Source organism: Saccopteryx bilineata, chromosome 4 (assembly GCF_036850765.1).
Source record: "Saccopteryx bilineata isolate mSacBil1 chromosome 4, mSacBil1_pri_phased_curated, whole genome shotgun sequence".
Lineage (NCBI taxonomy): Eukaryota > Metazoa > Chordata > Mammalia > Chiroptera > Emballonuridae > Saccopteryx > Saccopteryx bilineata.
Genome location: NC_089493.1, coordinates 154,289,643 through 154,311,606, shown reverse-complemented (window position 1 = coordinate 154,311,606; position 21,964 = coordinate 154,289,643). Strand labels below are relative to the sequence as shown.

Below are 21,964 nucleotides of genomic sequence, written 5' to 3'. Positions count from 1 at the left end.
CGTCGCTCTGCCGCAACCAGAGCCACTCTAGCGCCTGGGGCAGAGGCCAAGGAGCCATCCCCAGCGCCCAGGCCATCTTTGCTCCAATGGAGCCTTGGCTGTGGGAGGGGAAGAGAAAGAGAGGAAGGAGGGCGGGGGGGTGGGGGGGGTGGAGAAGCAAATGGGCGCTTCTCCTATGTGCCCTGGCCGGGAATCGAACCCGGGTCCCCCGCACACCAGGCTGACACTCTACCGCTGAACCAATTGGCCAGGGGCCTCTCTTTATTTTTTATTTTTATTTTTTTGTGGCAGAGACAGAGAGTCAGAGAGAGGGACAGACAGACAGGAAGGGAAAGAGATGAGAAACATCAATTCTTCCTTGCGGCTCCTTAGTTGTTCATTGATTGATTTCTCATATGTGCCTTGGCCGGGGGGAGGGCTACAGCAGACCCAGTGACCCCTTGCTCAAGCCAGAGACCTGGGTCTTAAACCTGGGTCTTCCACATCCCAATCTGATGCTCTATCCACTGCGCCACCACCTGGTCACGCAGTACATACTCTCTTTTAAAAAAACTTTTCTTTTATTGATTTTAGAGAAGAAAGGAGAGAGGGAGAGAGAGAAACATTGATTTGTTGTTCCACTTTAGATATTCATTGGTTGCTTCTTATATGTGCCCAAACCAGGGACTGAACCTGCAACTTTGGTATCTCAGAATGACACTCTAACCAACTAAGCTACCCAGCCAAGGCCACAGTATTTTCTTTTAATTTTTATTTCTGTAGAATTGACAATAATGTCTCCATTTTCATTTCTGATTTTAGTAATTTGCATCTTTTTTTCTTAGTCCATTTAGCCAAAGGTTTGTCAATTTTGTTGATCTTTTCAAAGAACCAACCTTTTGTTTCATTAATTTCTATTCAGTATTTTGTTTATCTAGGCTCTAATCTTTATTATTTCCTTCCTTCTGCTAGCTCTGAATTGCATTTTCTCATCTTTTTCCATTTCCTTAAGTTGCTGTTTGAGATCTTTGTTATTCTTAATGTACCACATTTCGCCATGTATAAGACACACCCTTTAAAAAATTGGGGGTCTAAAAACTGGGTGCATCTTATACAGTGGTTGTAGATTTTTTTCCTTACATTACCCAATTTTTCACGCTTGTTTTTGTGCTCATTGTTGAAGACAGTGACTGTCATCACACACAGGTGAGGACAAGCTAATGGTTGGGAGTTTTGACAGTGATGAGGAGTTGTATGAATTTTATGATGAATAAAACTTGGGTTTAATAACTTTATGTAAGACTTTTTTTTTTCTTTCAAATTTCGGGTCCTAAAATTAAGGCGCGTCATATACATGGGGAAATACAGTAAGTGTTTAATAGCTATAAATTTCCCCTCTTAGCACTTCATGCTGTGTCCTGTAAGTTTTGGCATGTTACGTTTTCATTTTCATTTGTCTCTCTGCTATTTTCTAATTTTCTTTGGATTACTTCTGTGATCCATTGGTCGCTTAAGAATGTTTTTTTTTTTTTTTTTTGTATTTTTCTGAAGCTGGAAACAGGGAGGCAGACAGACTCTCGCATGCGCCCGACCGGGATCCACACGGTATGCCCACCGGGGGTGATGCTCTGCCCATCTGGGGCGTCGCTCTGTTGCAACCAGAGCCATCCTCAGTGCCCGGGCCAACTTTGCTCCAATGGAGCCTTGGCTGCGGGAGGGGAAGAGAGAGACAGAGAGAAAGGAGAGGGGGAGGGGTGGAGAAGCAGATGGGCGCTTCTCCTGTGTGCCCTGGCCGGGAATCGAACCTGGGACTCCTGCACGCCAGACCGACACTCTACCACTGAACCATCTGGCCAGGGCCAAGAATGTATTCTTTAACATACACAAATCTGTGAATTTTCTGGTTTTATTTCTGCTAATCATTTCTTTTTTTTTTTTTTTTTTTTTTTTTTTTTACAGAGACAGAGAGAGTCAGAGAGAGGGATAGATAGGGACAGACAGGAACGGAGAGAGATGAGAAGCATCAATCATCAGTGTTTTTTTTTGTTGTGACACCTTAGTTGTTCATTGATTGCTTTCTCATATGTGCCTTGACCGTGGGGCTACAGCAGACCGAGTAACCCCTTGCTCAAGCCAGCAACCTTGGGTCCAAACTGGAGAGTTTTGCTCAAACCAGATGAGTCTGCGCTCAAGCTGGCGACCTCGGGGTCTCGAACCTGGGTCCTCCGCATCCCAGTCCGACGCTCTATCCACTGTGCCACCGCCTGGTCAGGCACTGCTAATCATTTCTAACTTCATCCTTTTGCAGTCGAAAGATATGTTGGTATTATAGCATTCTAGGGTTAATATTACTAATACATAAGTTTTTAAAAATAGAGAAGACAGACCTAGCCCATTGGCTCAGCAGTAGAGGGTTGGCCTGGCGTGTGGATGTCCTGGGTTCAATTCCTAGCCAGGGCACACAGAAATGATCATTTGCTTCTTCACTGTTTCCCCTCCCCTTTTCTTTCTTCCCCTCCTGCAGCCATGGCTCAGTTGGTTTGAGTACAGAGGCCCCAAGAGCTGAGGATGGCTCTGTAAAGCCTCTGCCTCAGGTGCTAAAAAAAAAAGCTCAGTTGGCCCTGGCCGGTTGGCTCAGTGGTAGAGCGTCGGCCTGGTGTGCAGAAGTCCCAGGTTCGATTCTCGGCCGGGGCACACAGGAGAAGCGTCCATCTGCTTCTCCACCCCTCCCCCTCTCCTTCTTCTCTGTCTCTCTCTTCCCCTCCCGCAGCCGAGGCTCCATTGGAGCAAAGATGGCCCGGGTGCTGGGGATGGCTCTGTGGCCTCTGCCTCAGGCGCTAGAATGGCTCTGGTTGCAACAGAGCAATGCCCCAGATAGGCAGAGCATCGCCCCCTGGTGGGCATGCGGAGTGGATCCCGGTCGGGCGCATGTGGGAGTCTGTCTGTCTGCCTCCCCGTTTCCAACTTCAGAAAAATACCAAAAAAAAAAAAAGTCACTTAAAGAGAGGAATAAAAATATTACATACATTAAATACTTCATCTAAATATAAAGCATACACATTTATGCAGCAATCTTCTGATGAAAGCCTATTCTATTCTTTAGGGAATGGGTTCGCTGACATGCTTTTTGAAAAATTTATTTACTGATTTTTTATTGTTTGGTTTTTTTTTTGTTTTTTTTTACAGAGGCAGAGATAGACAGGGACAGACAGACAGGAACGGAGAGAGATGAGAAGCATCAATCATTAGTTTTTCGTTGCGCGTTGCAACTTCTTAGTTGTTCATTGATTGCTTTCTCATATGTGCCTTGACCGCGGGCCTTCAGCAGACCGAGTAACCCCTTGCTTGAGCCAGCGACCTTGGGTCCAAGCTGGTGAGCTTTTTGCTCAAGCCAGATGAGCCCGTGCTCAAGCTGGCGACCTCGGGGTCTTGAACCTGGGTCCTTCCACATCCCAGTCCGAGGCTCTATCCACCGCGCCACCACCTGGTCAGGCTATTTACTGATTTTAGAGAGAGAGTAAGGGAGGGAGAGAGAGAAAGAAAGAACTTACTACTCATTCACTGGTTGATTCTTGTATGTGGTTCTGGCCAGGTCGAACCCGCAACCTTTGGAGTATCAGGATGACGCTCTAACCAGCCGATACCTGGCCAGGGCTCCACTGACTCTTTGAAGTGTTTCTAGCATAAACCATATCCCTAGGACACTAATTTGATTTTTTTTTAATTTTTATTTATTTATTTTTTTACAGAGACAGTAAGTCAGAGAGAGGAATAGACAGGAACAGACAGACAGGAACGGAGAGAGATGAGAAGCATCAATCATTAGTTTTTCATTGCGCATTGCAACACCTTAGTTGTTCATTGATTGCTCTTTCATACGTGCCTTGACCGTGGGCCTTCAGCAGACTGAGTAACCCCTTGCTAGAGCCAGCGACCTTGGGTTCAAGCTGGTGGGCTTTTCCTCAAACCAGATGAGCCCGCGCTCAAGCTGGCGACCTCAGGGTCTCGAACCCGGGTCCTCTGCATCCCAATCCGACGCTCTATCCACTGCGCCACCGCCTGGTCAGGCTAATTTGATTTCTTTTTTTTTTTTTTTTTTTTTTTTTTTTCCATTTTTCTGAAGCTGGAAACAGGGAGAGACAGTCAGACAGACTCCCGCATGCGCCCAACCGGGATCCACCCGGCACGCCCACCAGGGGCGACGCTCTGCCCACCAGGGGGCGATGCTCTGCCCATCCTGGGCGTCGCCATGTTGCGACCAGAGCCACTCTAGCGCCTGAGGCAGAGGCCACAGAGCCATCCCCAGCGCCCGGGCCATCCTTGCTCCAATGGAGCCTTGGCTGCGGGAGGGGAAGAGAGAGACAGAGAGGAAAGCGCGGCGGAGGGGTGGAGAAGCAAATGGGTGCGCTTCTCCTGTGTGCCCTGGCCGGGAATCGAACCCGGGTCCTCCGCACGCTAGGCCGACGCTCTACCGCTGAGCCAACCGGCCAGGGCCTGATTTCTTTTTTTTTTTTTAATTTTTTTTTTATTTATTCATTTTAGAGAGGAGAGGGAGAAAGAGAGAGAGAGAGAGAGGAGAGACAGAGAGAGAGAAGGGGGGGAGGAGCTGGAAACATCAACTCCCATATGTGCCTTGACCAGGCAAGCCCAGGGTTTCAAACCGGCAACCTCAGCATTTCCAGGTCGACGCTTTATCCACTGTATCCACTGCGCCACCACAGGTCAGGCTAATTTGATTTCTTGAAGTGGAGTGCAACCGCGAACACTTGCTGAGTAGTAAGTGCACAACCCTTACCTCAATGCTGTTCCCCAAAGACACCTTGACACCTGCCTTGCCCATACCTACATGTACAGCAGTCTTTCAGCAATTTGCCCCCTAGAGTCTTTCTGAAACATTTAACTTAGTTTTCAGATAAACAAAAACTTTTTTCCTTTGCCATTTTATTGACTTATGTGATATATTTATATGACAAATATAACCAGCACACACTGGTTTGGGAACTAACACAATTGACACTTGTCAAGAGCACAACTCAACTGGTGAACAAAAATATTTGGGCATATTAGATACTAGGCCTTAGAGAATGGAGGACATCTCTCAAACTTTTGTGTATCTGTATACACAGAAGAGTATAAAGATATTACAACAGACCAGTTATGAGGCTAAGGGGGGCAAAACGAGATATAATTACCTTTTTATACAATTTTATGCTGCTCACTTGCTATAAGCATGTATTAACTTGGTAATTTTTTAAGTGAAAAAAAAAAAAAGCCCTGGCAGGTTGGCTCAATGGATAGAATATTGGCCAGGCATGTGGACATCCCAGTTTCCATCCCCAGTCAGGGCACTCAGGAGGAGCAACCATCTATCTACTTATCTCCCCACCCACCCTCCTCCTTTTCTCCCTCTTACCCACCCACAGCCAGTGGCTCGATTGATTGGTTCCAATGTTGGCCCTGGTGCTGAGGATAGCTTGGTTGATTCAACTGGCCCCAGATGGGGGTTGCCTGGTAGATCCTGGTTGGGGTGCATATGGGAGTCTATCTCCCCTCCTCTCACTTAAAAAAAAAAAAAAGCCTGGCCCTGGCCAGTTGGCTCAGCGGTGGAGCGTCGGCCTGGCGTGCGGGAATCTCGGGTTCAATTCCCGGCCAGGGCACACAGGAGAGGCGCCCATCTGCTTCTCCACCCCTCCCCCTCTCCTTCCTCTCTGTCTCTCTCTTCCCCTCCTGCAGCCAAGGCTCCATCGGAGCAAAGATGGCCCGGGCACTGGGGATGGCTCTGTGGCCTCTGCCTCAGGCGCTGGAATGGCTCTGGATGCGGCAGAGCGACGCCCCAGAGGGGCAGAGCATCGCCCCCTGGTGGGCATGCCGGATGAATCCCAGTTGGGCGCATGCGAGAGTCTGTCTGACTGCCTCCCCGTTTCCAGCTTCGGAAAAATGAAAAAAAAAAAAAAAAAAAAAAAAAAAGCCTGGTCTGTGGTGGCACAGTGGATAAAGCGGCAACCTGGAATGCTGAGGTCGCAGTTTGAAACCCTAGGCTTGCCCAGTCAAGGCACATACGACAAGCAACAACTAAAGTGAAGCAACGATGAATTGATAGTCCTCGCTCCCCCCTCCCATCTCCATAAAATCTTTAAAAATAAAATAATAAAGTAACAAAAAAGAAAAGCTGTGAATTAGATAGCAATATCCACATTTTATAGATGAGGAAAGATTGAAAGAACTAAGAACTTGCCTAGGTAAATCACCAGAAGCTAAGTCGAAAAGCTAATTCTGGTTTGCCTCAAGTTTCAAAGCTCATGTTTTCTCTATAATACCAAATTCCTTGACAAAAAATTCAAACAGATCATTATTTTTTTAAAATACATGAACAAAATGCATCATGTATTTTTTCCTTTAGGTAATAATGAGTCTGATGAAGCCAAAAGGGAAGATTTTCAAAGTGAGTTTGATTCTATAGCCCAGAGTCCAAGCTTAATTTTCTGTAGTTCATAAGAAAAAGGTCAGACCCTATCCATTTAAGAGGAAAGAAATTTCTTACTCCTACACAAGCAGAAAGATCATTTCTCCCCCTACTGGCCCTGCACAGATAGCTGCTTTAGTCCCTCCTCCTCCTGTCATGTATCCTCCAGGTCAGGGGTCCCCAAACTTTTTACACAGGGGCCAGTTCACTGTCCCTCAGACCGCTGGAGGGCCGGACTATAAAAAAAACTATGAACAAATCCCTATGCACACTGTACATACCTTATTTTAAAGTAAAAAAACAAAACGGGAACAAATACAATATTTAAAATAAAGAACAAGTAAATTTAAATCAACAAACTGACCAGTATTTCAATGGGAACTATACTCCTCTTACTGACCACCAATGAAAGAGGTGCCCCTTCCAGAAGTGCGGTGGGGGCTGGAAAATGGCCTCAGGGGGCCGCGGGCCGTAATTTGGGGACCCCTGCTCCAAGTGTTCACACAGCACCCTAAAAGCAGCAAACCAAGGTACTACAGGAACCTGTTATATTTGAGAAAATGAACTTCAATAAAAGTAAACTTCCCCATACCTGCATTAGCTCTTCTTACAACCTATTCTTTCCCATTTGAAACAGCTTAAAACAAATGTCTGAACTAGTTATTCATAACTCAACCAGCTCCAAAATAAATAGGAGAAAAGGGTAACTACAAAAATCATAAGACAGCAAACACACTGAGAAGCATGATAAATATACCCTAGGCCCTAGGGAGTTCCAATCAAATCACGTCATCAAAAAATGTGAAACAGAAGACACCTGAGAGTTCTAAACTGTTTTCCTTTTGCTAATTTCAATATATCATGTAAAACAGCATATTATGAACTAGCTCTGCTCTTTCTCTTCTGGTCCCAAGTGCTTTGGGAGCTATGGGTCCCAGTACAGATATGGCCAAATTCAAGTATCACACCATGCACAATCATCCCTGAAAATGGCACAGAAATGGAATCAAGAAACCCCAATCACAAATATACAAATCTCTTAAGGGTGTGGACCCAAGTTCCTGAGGAACATTCACTTTTCCAAGAACAAGAAGGATCTAAAGAAGCCCTGGCCAGGTAGCTCAATTAGAGCATCACCCCAATACGCCAAGGTTGAGGGTTTGATCCCCAGTCAGGGCACATACAAGAATCAACCAATGAATCCATAAAGAAGTGGAACAACAAATCTCTCTCTCTCTCTCTCTCTCTCTCTTTCTCTCTCTCTTCGCCTTCTGCCCCACCCCTTCTCCTGTCCCAAAAGGGCCTGAAGAAGATGCAGGTCAACACCACCAAGACCATGAGCACATGTACGGAGGCTGTCAAGGTCCTCATAATGCCCCAGGAGATCAAAACCAAGATCCTAAAGGGGAGCAGCCACAAGCTCAATCAACTTGCCTACATTACTCATCCCAAGTCTGGGAAACATGCTCATGCTCATATTACTAAGGGTCTCAGGCTGTGCTGGCCATGTGCCCATATCACCAAGGGTCTCAGGCTTTGCTGGCCAAAGGCCAAGGCTCAAACCAAGCCCCAGGCTGAGGATGTGGCTATAGCTCAGGACAGGCTCCCAAAGGTACTCAGAACCCCATGAAGGCTCCACCGTAGAGGCCTCTCTGTCCACCAATGTGAGGACCAAAGGACTGGTGTGACCTCTGGGCTGCCGTCTGCACGGAGCTGGTGTCCTCCTGTGCTATATGCACAAACAAAACTAAGGCAGTGAAAAAAAAAGAAGTAGCTCCTAGCAGTATCACCCTGTTCTGTCCTGACCCCTGTGGAGATTACAAGCACATGCTCCATACTGTTTGTTAGTGAAGCAAACCTGAAACCTCGTGTTATGTCACACACTAGGTGAAAAAACCTTTGATGACTCCCCACGCCTACAGATTAAAATTTAAACCACTGTGCTCAGCTTTTAAAGGCTTTGGGAGGCCCTGGCTCTAAATTAGCCTTCCAGTCTTATTTTCCATTTACAATTCTCTAAATCTGTCACAAACACACTCCACAATCCATCTCCATCCCTTGCCTGAGCTGTTTCCTCCGCTTTGAACAGCTTCCTGTCCACCACTTGCTGAAATTTTATTCCTCCTTCAAAGTAGCAAAGTACAGTGGAAAGAGCCCAGCATTGAAGTCCAAATCCAGACGCACTATACTGTATTTCTAACTCTAATTCCACCTCTATCACATAGCTTTAAGACCTTAAGCAAATACTTCAACAGATCTGTTTACTCACCTAGGAGCAGGCATACCTCCTATGGTACTCTGTAAGGCTATTGTGAGGATTAAGCATAATCGTTATAAACTACCTATCTAGCACCATGCCTAAGGCATAGTAGATACTTAATGGTAGCTACTCAGCCATCCTTTTCTCCCACCTTCAAAGCTTCCATAAATTCCCACTATTTATACCATAATACCACACATGTATACTGTCAAACTGCAAGATACTCCTTCATATATGTATCTGGCTTCTCAATTAGGTTAGAGACAAGGTAGACATGGATTTATAAATCTCGGCCACTTAAAAATTGTTCAAGTTGACCTGTGGTGGCACAGTGGATAAAACGTCGACCTGGAAATGCTGAGGTTGCCGGTTCAAAACCCTGGGCTTGCCTGGTCAAGGCACATATGGGAGTTGATGCTTCCAGCTCCTCCCCCCTTCTCTCTCTCTCTGTCTCTCTCTCCCCTCTCTCCCTCTCTGTCTCTCTCTCTCCCTCTCTCTGTCCTCTCTAAAAATGAAAAAAAAAAAAAGACAGGAAGCCTGACCAGCTGGTGGCGCAGTGGATAGAGTGTCAGACTGGGATGCAGAGGACCCAGGTTCAAGACCCCGAGGTCGCCAGCTTGAGCGTGGGCTCATCTGGTTTGAGCAAAAGCTCACCAGCTTGGACCCAAGGTCGCTGGCTCGAGCAAGGGGTCACTCGGTCTGCTGTAGCCCCACGGTCAAGGCACATATGAAAAAGCAATCAATGAACAACTAAGGTGTCACAACGAATAACTAATGATTGATGCTTCTCATTTCTCTCCGTTCCTGTCTGTCTGTCCCTATCTATCCCACTCTCTGTCTCTGTAAAAAAAAAAAAAAAAAAAAAATTGTTCAAGTTATCTGACCTCTCAGAACCTGTTTCATCAATAAATTGAATAGACGTTAACACCTTATAGCAGGGGTCCCCAAACTTTTCACACAGGGGGCCAGTTCACTGTCCCTCAGACCGTTGGAAGGCCAGACTATAAAAAAAACTATGAGCAAATCCCTATGCACACTGCACATATCTTATTTTAAAGTAAAAAAAACAAAACGGGAACAAATACAATATTTAAATTAAAAACAAGTAAATTTAAATCAACAAACTGACCAGTATTTCAATGGGAACTATGCTCCTCTCACTGACCACCAATAAGAGGTGACCCTTCCGGAAGTGTGGCGAGGGCCGGATAAATGGCCTCAGGGGGCCGCATGCGGCCCGCGGGCCGTAGTTTGGGGACCCCTGCCTTACAGTATTAGTAAGAGATTTAAAAGAATTCAAGTATATCAGATATCCGGCATAATGTATGACATTTATTAAGTTTCAAAGACTGTATAAATGGCAATCTGGATGATGAACCTGACCCAGAAATTGTTTAAAGAATACATAAATATATAATACATTTCCCTTATGTTCAGTTAGCTCAGTTGATTAGAGTGTTGTCCCAAAACACTAAGGTTACAGGTTCAGTCCCTAGTCAAGGCACATATGGGAAGTGACCAATGAATGTGCAGCTAAGTGGAACAACAAATGAATGCTTCTCTCTCTCTCTCTCCCTGTCTCTCTAAAATAAATCAATAAAAAGAAATAAAATAGAATACACTTGTCTTATGAAATCCAATTTCACACAGTGATCTTAATATAACTTTAACCTGCTACTCATCTCTCTTACTGATACAGCTGTCCAATGAAGACAAAAACAAAGGTTCGTATGTACTTTAGTTCAGAAATGTTACCATATATTCACGTTCTTCTAGTACATCATGACTAGTAACTCACATCACCTCATTACATTTAATCAATGTGGGATAATCGTGAGAGTTGTAGGGAGTAAAATGGTCTGCCAAAGTTAAACAAAACTGACATTAGTGGTCTGCAATAAGTGGAAGCTGTTTATTCATTGATTCAAATTTGCTATATCATCAATTCCTCTACTCAAAATTCCAATCAAATGTCAACTAACTTCTATGATAGTATTTTTCCATTTATACACGTCCAACCCACTGCTCAATTTTCAGTTGATGTATAATTAACATACAAGATCCTATTAGCCTGACTGTGGTGCACAGTGCGTAGATAGTCAACTTGGAATGCTGAGGTTACCGGTTCAAAACGCTGGGCTTGCCCTGTCAAAGCACATAGGACAAGCAGGCAATGAACAACTAAACTGAAGCAACTATGAGTCAATACTTCTTGCTCCTCCCCCTCCTCTCTGTGTAAAATCAATAAATAAAATCTTTTAAAGATCCTATTAGTTTCAGGTGCCACAGTTCAATTTAAGGGACAAAAAAAACCCCTCCAGGCCCTGGCCGGTTGGCTCAGCGGTAGAGCGTCGGCCTGGCATGCGGGGGACCTAGGTTCGATTCCTGGCCAGGGCACATAGGAGAAGCGCCCATTTGCTTCTCCACCGCCACCCCCTCCTTCCTCTCTGTCTCTCTCTTCCCCTCCTGCAGCCGAGGCTCCATTGGAGCAAAGATGGCCTGGGCGCTGGGGATGGCTCCTTGGCTTCTGCCCCAGGCGCTAGAGTGGCTCTGGTCGCGGCAGAGCCACGCCCCGGAGGGGCAGAGCATCGCCCCCTGGTGGGCAGAGCATCGCCCCTGGTGGGCGTGCTGGGTGGATCCCGGTCGGGCGCATGCGGGAGTCTGTCGGACTGTCTTTCCCCGTTTCCAGCTTCAGAAAAATACAAAAAAAAAAAAAAAAAAACCTCCAAAATTACAATGAAATCTAATCAAGAAAATTATAGAAAAGTGATAACTTGCTGAAAAAAAAACAGATTACAGCTTTGTGTTCCACTCTCAGTGATACACAAGTTGTATAGCACGCAAGTAAAGGGCTCAGGAAAAGTTCTGAAAAGATGGACTTGTCTTTAAATCTGACACCACCACTTCCTAGCTGTGCAACCTAAGCACCTTACTTAAGCCTCATAGCCTTCATCTGTAAAACAGGGACTGTAACAGTATGAATCTCATAGTGTTGTATGAAACGCAATGTTTGCTGTTTAGTACTTACAACATCATACTCAGTAACAAATGGTATTCTAACTAGGAGTGCCCGAGTATTAAGGTTTTTGGTAAATAATTACAGAAATTAATGAATATTTATCGTTTTATATTATGAAATAAGTGTATCATTAACTTTAATTCTCTCCTAAGTTAAATAATGATTAATAAACAGCAATACTGTCTGGGTGCATTTTACATTACAGAGTCCTTCAGACATCTATAAACTCATTTGATATCCACAATATCCTTAGGGGGAAAACATCTTTAAAATATGTATTTTATAAGTAAGGAAACTGGTATCCATCAGGGTAGCCGAGTCAAGTTCCCCACCCTAAAAGCGTCCCTTCACCCAAGTTCTCCAGCTCAGAGATAAATGCTTACTGCTCAAGTCTTAACCCCCACATCCACTTTAAAAGGAGGCAGATTCCTGCAAGTTACCACCCTCCTCAAGCACGGTCAAGCTCGTGAGTCCAGGAATGGGGCCAGAATAATAAACCCGCCAAAGCCACTGATAACACTTCTAATGTTGTGTTTGCTTCCTTATGTAGTGTTCTCCCACACCTTTACGGCGGAGGCCAGGCCTGCCCTTCCCCCACCAGATCGTCCAACACAAGACCTGGCATCCAAAATGCCTTCAGTAGATGTTTATAAAATGGCATTGGATGCTGGTAGGTTTTCCAAGGGCCCGAAACAAGGCCAACTCCGCGGTGGGAATTAAGCATCTCCGGTAGATCCAGAGTCACTGGGAGGACAGTAGGAAAGCTGACCCTCTGAAGGATGAGGGCAGGCCGGTCTAGTAGCAGCCACCGCTGGAAGGCCGGGAACAGACAGGCTCGGAGGCAGCAGGGCAGTTGGCGTCTGTGGGGAAGAGGGCCGCCCGCTGGCCTGAGAAGAACCCCGGGCCCAATCTCAGGAGGGTTCTGGGTTCTTCCAGGAGTCCACTCCCCAGCCCGCTGCAGCGAGTACTTGCTACTACCTGAAACTGCAGCAGCTTCTCTGTCTGCTCCTGGGTTAGATCCCGTTCCTCAGGCGCCGCCATTTTGCCGCCGCCTCTACGCTGCTGACCCGTCCGCACCGTCACCCGCCGGAACTGACCTCAGCAGCGACTACGTCTGATCTGAACGGCCGCCGACGCGCTACTGCGTCTGCGCGTGCGGACCCAGCGTGCGCTGCTGCTGCTGCTGCTGCTGATGGTGGTGGTGGTGATAGTTCATGCCGCCAGAGGGCGCACTCTCGGGTAGATCCCGAACACTTCCGGAAATTACCGACGGACGGTTGGTACCAGTCGCCCTCATGATTTCGGCGAGGAACGGTCTGCGAGGAAGCTAGGAGATCGCAAAGAGCCGAGAAGTCCCGGAAATCCCCGAAAGCGGCTAGGCTGTGTTTTGCAGTTACGTAAATGCGCTGGTAACCTTCGATATTCCTGAATGTTTTTTAGGAAAGCGAGGCCTTTCCAAAATATTGGCCATTTGATATTTGATACCTGCTCTGATATTTCCGAAAGATCCTAACCATCTCCTGAAGGTTCCTAAAGTCTCTAGATATTGGTCGGGCATTTCCCACGGCGCCTAGCCGGAAGCAGCGGCAGGCTGTGGCCCGGGAAGTGTTTTGAAGTAGCTTGCTGGGGTCGTTTAGCTCCCTGGGACTTTATGTTTAATGGCGCTACCAGCCGTGGGCAAAGCCTCCCTGCAGCTCGACCCCTGCTGCCGCGGGCCTGCACTCCTCCCTACTGGCCAGAACCGACAGAGGAAGACCGGTGGGACTGGGGTCCAGGAGACTTGCGTTCAGATGCCCGCCTTGCAAAGTGCTGGACTCCTGGTGGAACCTTCTTTGTGGACTGCGTTTTGCCATTGGTGGAATGGGGGTCCAAGTATCCCTGATACAGGGCCTCAGTGTATTCTCTCAGTGCATTGAGTTCAGCAAACAGGTTGTTAAAATGGCACTTGTAATCAGGATTCTCTCTAAGGTGGGCACCTGGGCAGCTACCCAATATGGAAATCAAAACTTTATATTCCTTACTCTTTTTTAATGTTCATCTGTGCAACAGCATACTTTAAGCGCCTGTAGTAATGTTCATTCCGTCCATACGTGAAAGAAATTGTAAGTGAGGATGCCAATCAAGAAGTAATATGGGCCTGGCCAGGCGGTGGCGCAGTGGATAGAGCATCAGACTGGGATGCAGAGGACCCAGGTTCGAGACCCCCAAGCTCGCCAGCTTGAGTGCGGGCTCACCTGGCTTGAGCAAAGCTCACCAGCTTAGACCCAAGGTCACTGGCTCCAGCAAGGGGTTACTTGGTCTGCTGTAGCCCCACGGTCAAGGCACATATGAGAAAGCAATCAATGAACAACTAAGGAGTTGCAACGAAAAACTGATGATCGATGCTTCTCATCTCTCTCCATTCTTGTCTGTCAGTCCCTATCTATCTCTCTCTGTCTCTGTCAAAACAAAACAAAAACCTTCAATCCAACACATGAACAAGGAAGTCTCTGACACAAAGTCACTTATCTGAGGCACAATGGGATTCCTCATGAGAGTGCACCACCTCCCACCATGCAACAGTCAAGGGTGTGGGGAAAAGCCCAGTTTTAAAACTAAGCCTTGGGCTATAAGGATCCTGTCTGCCTACAGCCTGTCCCCCATGCCCAATGCAAACCACAAGCAAGCAAATATATATATATATATATATATATATATATATATATATATATATATATATATATCATATTTACCAACTTATTTGATCAACACCTCCTGACATATGCCTCCTCTGGCCACCATCCAGGAGGCCTTGGGGAGGCAGAAGGGTCGGGTTCCAGTACACACTTTTCCACAGATGCCCCGTGTGACTCCTAGCAAGGCCCCAATGTTCTCCCCATTTGCGGAACCCCACGACTGCCCATTGCAGAGGGTTGACAGGGTGAAACAGGACAGAAAGTGCTTTGAAAGCTCAAGTTCTATAAAAACACATTAAGGGATGGAAGGACTTCTATTTGGGCTATTTCTTCCTTTCAGGCCTGTATCAGCTTTTAACAGGTTTGTACAAACTTCAATATCCTGGAAATTTTTTTACACCTTTAAGGTAAAATTGGAAGTAAATAACTGTGACTTTTTTTTTTTTAACTTTATTTATTTATTTATTTATTTTTAACAGAGGCAGAGATAGACAGGGACAGACAGACAGGAAAGGAGAGAGATGAGAAGCATCAATCATCAGTTTCTCGTTGCGCATTGCGACTTCTTAGTTGTTCATTGATTGCTTTCTCACATGTGCCTTGACCGTGGGCATTCAGCAGACCGAGTAACCCCCTGCTGGAGCTAGCGACCTTGGGTCCAAACTGGTGGGCTCTTTGCTCAAGCCAGATGAACCCGCGCTCAAGCTGGCGACCTCGGGGTCTCGAACCTGGGTCCTTCCGCATCCCAGTCCGACGCTCTATCCACTGCGCCACCACCTGGTCAGGCCTGTGACTTTAAAGAACTTATTACTTTAACTCCAAGCTCAGAGTAGATGTAGTACTGTTCAACATCTTCAACAAAGCTGGATTCAGACAAACTAGGTGAGGGATGGCAAAGTCAGATGCCCTCTGGTGTTGCTGCATCATTCTGATTCTACAGACATACTTTGTCGTTATATTAAACACCACTGGATGTTTTTCACTTCCTCAAAATCACAGACATCTTCTTGGTCTACATTTCTGTTTTTTTTCTTTAAGTAAAGACATAATTACAAGAAATATTTTACTTTTTTTTTTTACAGAGACAGAGTCAGAGAGAGATAGACAGGAATGAAGAGATGAGAAGCATCAATCATCAGCCTTTCATTGTGCATTGCAACACCTCAGTTGTTCATTGATTGCTCTCTCATATGTGCCTTGACTGCGGGCCTTCAGCAGACCGAGTAACCCCTTGCTTGAGCCAGCGACCTTGGGTCCAAGCTGGTGAGCTTTGCTCAAACCAGATGAGCCCGTGCTCAAGCTGGCGACCTCGGGGTCTTGAACCTGGGTCTTCCGCATCCCAGTCCGACGCTCTATTCACTGCGCCACCACCTGGTCAGGTGAAATATTTTACTATTTGAGAATATACAGATATGGGGAAGTCCCGGGTTTGATTCCCAGCCAGGGCACACAGGAGAAATGCCCATCTGCTTCTCCACCCTTCCCCCTCTCCTTCCTCTCTATCTCTCTCTTTCCCTCCTGCAGCCAAGGCTTCATTGGAAAAAAAAGTTGGCCCTGGGCGCTGAGGATGGTGCACTCTCATGAGGAATCCCATTATGCCTCTGATAAGTGACTTTGTATCAGAGACTTCCTTGTTTGTATATTGGATTAAAGGTTTGAATCTGGCCCTGGCTGGTTGGCTCAGCGGTAGAGCGTCAGCCTGGCGTGCGGGGGACCCAGGTTTGATTCCCGGCCAGGGCACATAGGAGAAGCGCCCATTTGCTTCTCCACCCCCCCCCTCCTTCCTCTCTGTCTCTCTCTTCCCCTCCCACAGCCAAGGCTCCATTGGAGCAAAGATGGCCCGGGCACTGGGGATAGCTCCTTGGCCTCTGCCCCAGGCGCTAGAGTGGCTCTGGTCGCGGCAGAGCGACCCCCCGGAGGGGCAGAGCATCGCCCCCTGGTGGGCAGAGCGTTGCCCCTGGTGGGCGTGCCGGGTGGATCCCAGTCGGGCGCATGTGAGAGTCTGTCGGACTGTCTCTCCCCGTTTCCAGCTTTAGAAAAATACAAAAAAAAATAAATAAATTAAAATAAAATAAAATAAAGGTTTGAATCTACACTATAAAGTGGGGCAGACCAGGAGCTTGCTCTCTCTTGGTTCCTGAGATTAGCATTAGAGGAGAGAGCAGAGAAAGACCATGTGGAGGAGAGGAGAAGCAGCCAACATGGTGGAGTGCTGAAGGAGAAGCCAGTTTGTTCAGGGGGAAGAAGGAGATGGGGAACAGAGGTGAATAAGGCTGGTGAGGTAGAAACCTTTCATCCTAGGAAAACTCGGATAAGTCAGTGGGTTTGTGAGCACTGAATGAGTGGGTTTTAGAGCCCAGGGTGTGTTTTTACTGGCCTGCTGGGTGCAAGCTAGGATTAAAGGTAATGGCCCACCAGTTCTTGGCTCCGTTGTTTCATTACCCACTGTCTGAATCAAATGCAAACCTGCATGGGCCAGGCGGCTATGATGGTGGCCGTGGCTACTAGCTTTACAGGCACATGCAGGATTCTGTCTGACTGCCTCCCTGCTTCTAACTTCGGGAAAAAAAAGAAAAAAGAATATACAGATAAGCCCTGGCCCATTGGCTCCATGGTAGATCGTCGGCCAGGTGTGTGGATGTCATGGGTTTGATTCCTGGTCAGGGCAGCGCCCATCTGCTTCTCTACCCCTCCCCCTCTTGCTTCTCTCTCTCTCTCTCTCTTTTCTCTCCTCTCCTCCCTTCCTGCAGCCAAGACTCAATTAGAGTGAGTTGTCCCCAGTAGCTGAGGATGGCTTCGTTGCCTACAGGCGATAAAATGGCTCCTGTTGTAATGGAACAAGGACCCCAGATGGGCAGAGCATCACCCCATAGTGCATTTTCTGGGTGGATCTCAGTTGGGGCACATGTGGGAGTCTGTCTCTGCCTCCCCACCTCTCACTAAAAATAAAAAAATAATAATAATAATATACAAATAATTGAACCGTTTACTTTTTTAAAAAATTGTAGAGATAGTTAGTGTTGGGCAAACCAGTGTGTTAATTTAAAAATAAATAATGCTCACTTGCACTTTTGCCTGGTTGATGCATTAGCACAGGACAGCCCCATGTGTGGATAGTCTATGTAAGGCTGAGAGTGCTTGCCCTCAGGGCAGCAGGTTGCAAATTGCAGATTGCTTGCCTCCATTGGGAGGGTAGATTATTTGCTATTGTTGGCTGGAGAAGGACTATTTCTCCCAGTGTGTTTTGCTGGTGGGTCCTGAGAGAGAGGGAAGCAGTTTTTCCCTGCCTATTTGCACATCCATTATTATGAGACTTTAATAAATGGAATGGCCCACCATTTTCTGGCTCCACAGTTTTTTTACCGTCTGCCCAAATCTAATGGGAACCTGCATGGCCATGGCCACTGGCCTTACAGAGAGGAAGGGGGCAAGAGAGAAAAAGAAATATTGATTACGCATTTATGCACTCATTGGTTGATCCTTGTATGTGCCCTGGCTGGGGATCAAACCTTAAAAAAACATTTGTTTACCCAACAGAGGGCTTCCTTTTTTTTTCACTCCACCATAGGAATTTGCCTCGATGTGGGGCATACAAAATGGCAAACTTGGAAGTCCCTTTTCTGTTCAAAGGTGGTTTCTGCTTTTAGCTGTAGCCAATGGCTTCCCTGTAAGACCACTACTGTCAGAACTACTCACTTTTAGAGAGTACCTACAAATTTGGGTCTACATGTGAATTCTCCCCATTTTAAAATGGTGATAACTGCCCTGGCCAGTTTACTCAGTGGTAGAGCGTTGACCCAGTGTCTGGATGTCCTGGGTTTGATTCCCAGTCATGGCACACAGGAGATGTGATATCCGCTTCTCCACCTGTAAGGCTGGTGGTGTCCATGGCCATGCAGGTTAACACTGGATTTAGGCAGACGGTAAAGGAACTGGAAGCTGGAAGATGGTGGCCAATTTCGTTTATATTAGAGTCTGCCAATGGCAGACAAGCAAGCAGGCAGGGAGAACAGCTTCCCCCTCTCTCTCAGAACTCACAAGGAAAACAGGTGAGGGGATGAGGACCCCTTCTCTGGTAAACAATAGCAAACAATGGCCCCTCCCAATGGTGGCAGGCAATCCGCAATTTGCAATCTGCTACCCTGTGGGCAAGCACCCTCAGCCTTACATAGACTGTACACACATGGCACTGCCCCGTGCTCATGCACCAATCAGGCAAAGTGCAAGTGAGCAAACCTAACACACTTGTAACACACTGGTCTGCCCAACACCACCCCTCCCTCTCCCCCTTCTCTCTTTCTCTCTCTCTCTCTCTCTCTTTCTCTTTCTCTCTCCCCCTTCACCTCCTGCAGCCATGGCTTGATTGGTTTGAGCACATCAGCCTCAGGCTCCCAAGGATCGTTTGCCTCAGGCGCTAAAAAAAGATCGGTTGCGAGCATGGCCCCAGACTGGCAGAGCATCAGCCCCAGATGGGGGTCACTAGGTGGGCTCTGGTTGGGGTGCATGCAAGAGTCTATCTCTCCTCCTCTCACTTGAAAAAGAAGAAAAATAAATAAAATGGTGATTAACTCAGTTTTTAGGAAAATTACTCTGTCAGCCCCTAGAGTTTATTTATTTATTTATTTTCATTTTTCTGAAGCTGGAAACAGGGAGAGACAGACAGACTCCCGCATGCGCCGACCGGGATCCACCCGGCACGCCCACCGTGGGGCGATGCTCTGCCCATCCTGGGCGTCGCCATGTTGCGACCAAAGCCACTCTAGCGCCTGAGGCAGAGGCCACAGAGCCATCTCCAGCACCCGGGCCATCTTTGCTCCAATGGAGCCTTGGCTGCGGGAGGGGAAGAGAGAGACAGAGAGGAAAGCGCGGCGGAGGGGTGGAGAAGTAAATGGGCGCTTCTCCTGTGTGCCCTGGCCGGAAATCGAACCCGGGTCCTCCGCACGCTAGGCCGACGCTCTACCGCTGAGCCAACCAGCCAGGGCAGCCCCTAGAGTTTATGCCAGCCTGCCTCCTTTGCCATGAGAGAAGCCAGACCTGTAAGAAACCTAAGATTTTATTTTTCTTTTTTTTAAGTGAGAGAAGGGAAGATAGAGAGAGAGACTCCTGCACGCATCCTGACTGGGATCACCCACCAACCCCTGTTTGGGGCCAATGCTCAAATCAACTGAGCTATCCTCAGTGCCTAAGGCTGATGCTCAGACCAGCTGAGCTATCCTCAGCACCCAAGGCTGACACTAGAACCAACTGAGCCACTGGCTATGAGAGAGGAAAAGGGAGAGAAGGGGGAGATGGAGGGGAAGAGAAGCAAATGGTTGCTTCTCATGTGTGCTGTGACCGTGGATCAAACCCAGAATGTCTGCACACCAGGCCAACACTCTATCCACTGAGCCAACCTGCCAAGGGCCAGAAACCTAAGATTATTTTTGATAAATTCAAGATTAAGAGTGTGGAAAATGTCATCAATTACTGGCTTGCCCTCTTCTCTTTATTTATTTACGTACTTATTTCTTTTTCTTCTTTTCCAAGTGAGAGGAGGGGAGATAGAGAGACAGACTCCCACATGTGCCCCAACTGGGATCCACCCTGTAACTCCCATCTGGGGCTGATGCTCTGCCCATCTGGGACAATGCTCACAACTGAGCTATTTTTAGCACCTGAAGCAGAAGCTCCAAGGAGACATCCTCAGAGCCCAGGAACAATGTGTACAAACCAATCAAGCCATGGCTGCGGGAGAGGAAGAGCAGGAGAGAGAGAGAGAGAGAGAGAGAGAGAGAGAGAGAGAGAAAAGGAGGAGGAAGAGGGATAAAGAAGCAGATGGTTGCTTCTTCTGTGTGCCCTGACTGGGAAGCAAACCCAGGACATCCACATGCTGGGATGACCTTCAGCTGGGGACAGTGAAACAAGGAAAGGCTTAAGATAGAAGAAGCAACATGAGAGAACCTAGGCCGGGATGTTTTGGATCTGTAGAAATGTTACAGGAAAGAAATGAGCCACCCTGTCTGGGTATCTCATTTGGTTAGAGCAACATCCCAGTAAACCAAGGTTGCAGGTTTGATCCCTGGCCAGGGCATGTATTAGATTCAATCAATAAATGTATAAATGGCCTGACCTGTGGTGGTGCAATGGGTAAAGTGTCGAATGACCTGGAATGCTGAGGTTGCCATTTCAAAACCTCAGAGACTTGCCTAGTCAAGGCACATATGGGAGTTGATGCTTTCTGCTCCCCCTTCCTCTCTCTCTTTCTCTAAAATGAATAAATAAAATCTAAAAAAAAAGTTGATAATAAATAAATAAATGTATAAATAAGTGGAACAAGAAATCAATCTTTTTTCCTTTCTAAAATCAATTAAAACAATTTTAAAAAATTATTTATTGATTTTTAGATAGAAGGGAGAGAGAGAGAAAGAAAGAGAGGGGAGATAAGTGGGAAGCATCAACTTGTAGTGTAGTTGCTTTTCATATGTTCCTTGACTGAGCAAGTCTAGGGTTTTGAATCGGCAACCTCAGCACTTCAGGTCAATGCTTAAACACTGCATCACCAAAGATAGGTAAGGGGCTTCTTGCTCCGGGCTGGCCCCTCTGGAGTCGGGCTGCCAGCTCAAGGCTCCGCTGACCTGGAGGGCGGAAGGGTAGCTCCATAAGAGGTCAGGCCTCCCAGCCTGTCCTAGCCCCTCCAGCCAGCGCGAGCTGCCCAAGACCCGGCAGTAGGTCACTGGGGCGGCGGGGCACCAGGGCCGGGGGAGCCTCGGCCACGCTCGAGGGAGAGGAGTGGAGTTGCAGCCCCGAGGAGGTGGGGGTTGGGTTGGCAGGTGGCAGGAGAGGCGCTGAGCTCTTCCAGTGGAAAACGGTACTGGTTTTGGATTAGGAGTTGTTTTCTCACTTACCTTCTTTAAAAGGAGAATGTGGCCCCTGGCCTTCGGCTCTGGCATGGGATTGGGAATGGCCTACTCCAACTGTCAGCATGATTTTCAGGCTCCATATCTTCTACATGGAAAGTATATCAAAGAGCAGAAGCAGTGACTGCACCCAAGAACGTCCTGGTGGGAGGAGAGGAGAAGTGTCTATTCCTCAGGAATACTGAAGTGCCCTGGAGTAAGCTGGCATTCTTCTGTAAGGATGTTATCAGCAGTGCTCTCAACTCCAGCACACTGTCTGTGTATTTGAAACCAAGTCTGTTTCTTGTTTTGTATTTTCTCTCTGGAAATTGCAAGGAGGCGGTCTTAAAAGAAATAAGTTATAAAAAATAAAATAAACACTGCATCACCACAGGTCAGGCATTTATTTTTTTTTAATTTTATTTATTTATGTACTTATTTATTACAGAGACAGAGAGTGAGTCAGAGAGAGGGATAGACAGGGACAGACAGACAGGAACGGAGAGAGATGAGAAGCATCAATCATTAGTTTTTCATTGCGCGTTGCAACACCTTAGTTGTTCATTGATTGCTTTCTCATATATGCCTTGACCACAGGCCTTCAGCAGACGAGTAACCCCTTGCTGGAGGCAGCGACCTTGGGTCCAAGCTGCTGAGCTTTGCTCAAACCAGATGAGCCCACGCTCAAGCTGG

At 47.0% G+C, this 21,964-nt stretch overlaps 1 protein-coding gene across 2 annotated transcripts in view; it reads right to left on the bottom strand.

The window, feature by feature from the left end:
* The window catches only part of FAF2 (Fas associated factor family member 2), a 78,299-nt gene extending 65,462 nt beyond the window's left edge, over window positions 1-12,837 (bottom strand). The window contains exon 1 of one of the 2 annotated variants that reach the window (XM_066272268.1): window positions 12,700-12,837. In XM_066272268.1, the coding sequence (XP_066128365.1) occupies window positions 12,700-12,762 (63 nt within the window). In that variant the 5' untranslated portion in view covers window positions 12,763-12,837. The remainder of the gene's footprint in view (window positions 1-12,699) is intronic. The other variant, XM_066272269.1, reaches the window with a different exon arrangement.
* Between the last annotated feature and the right edge of the window lie 9,127 nt (window positions 12,838-21,964).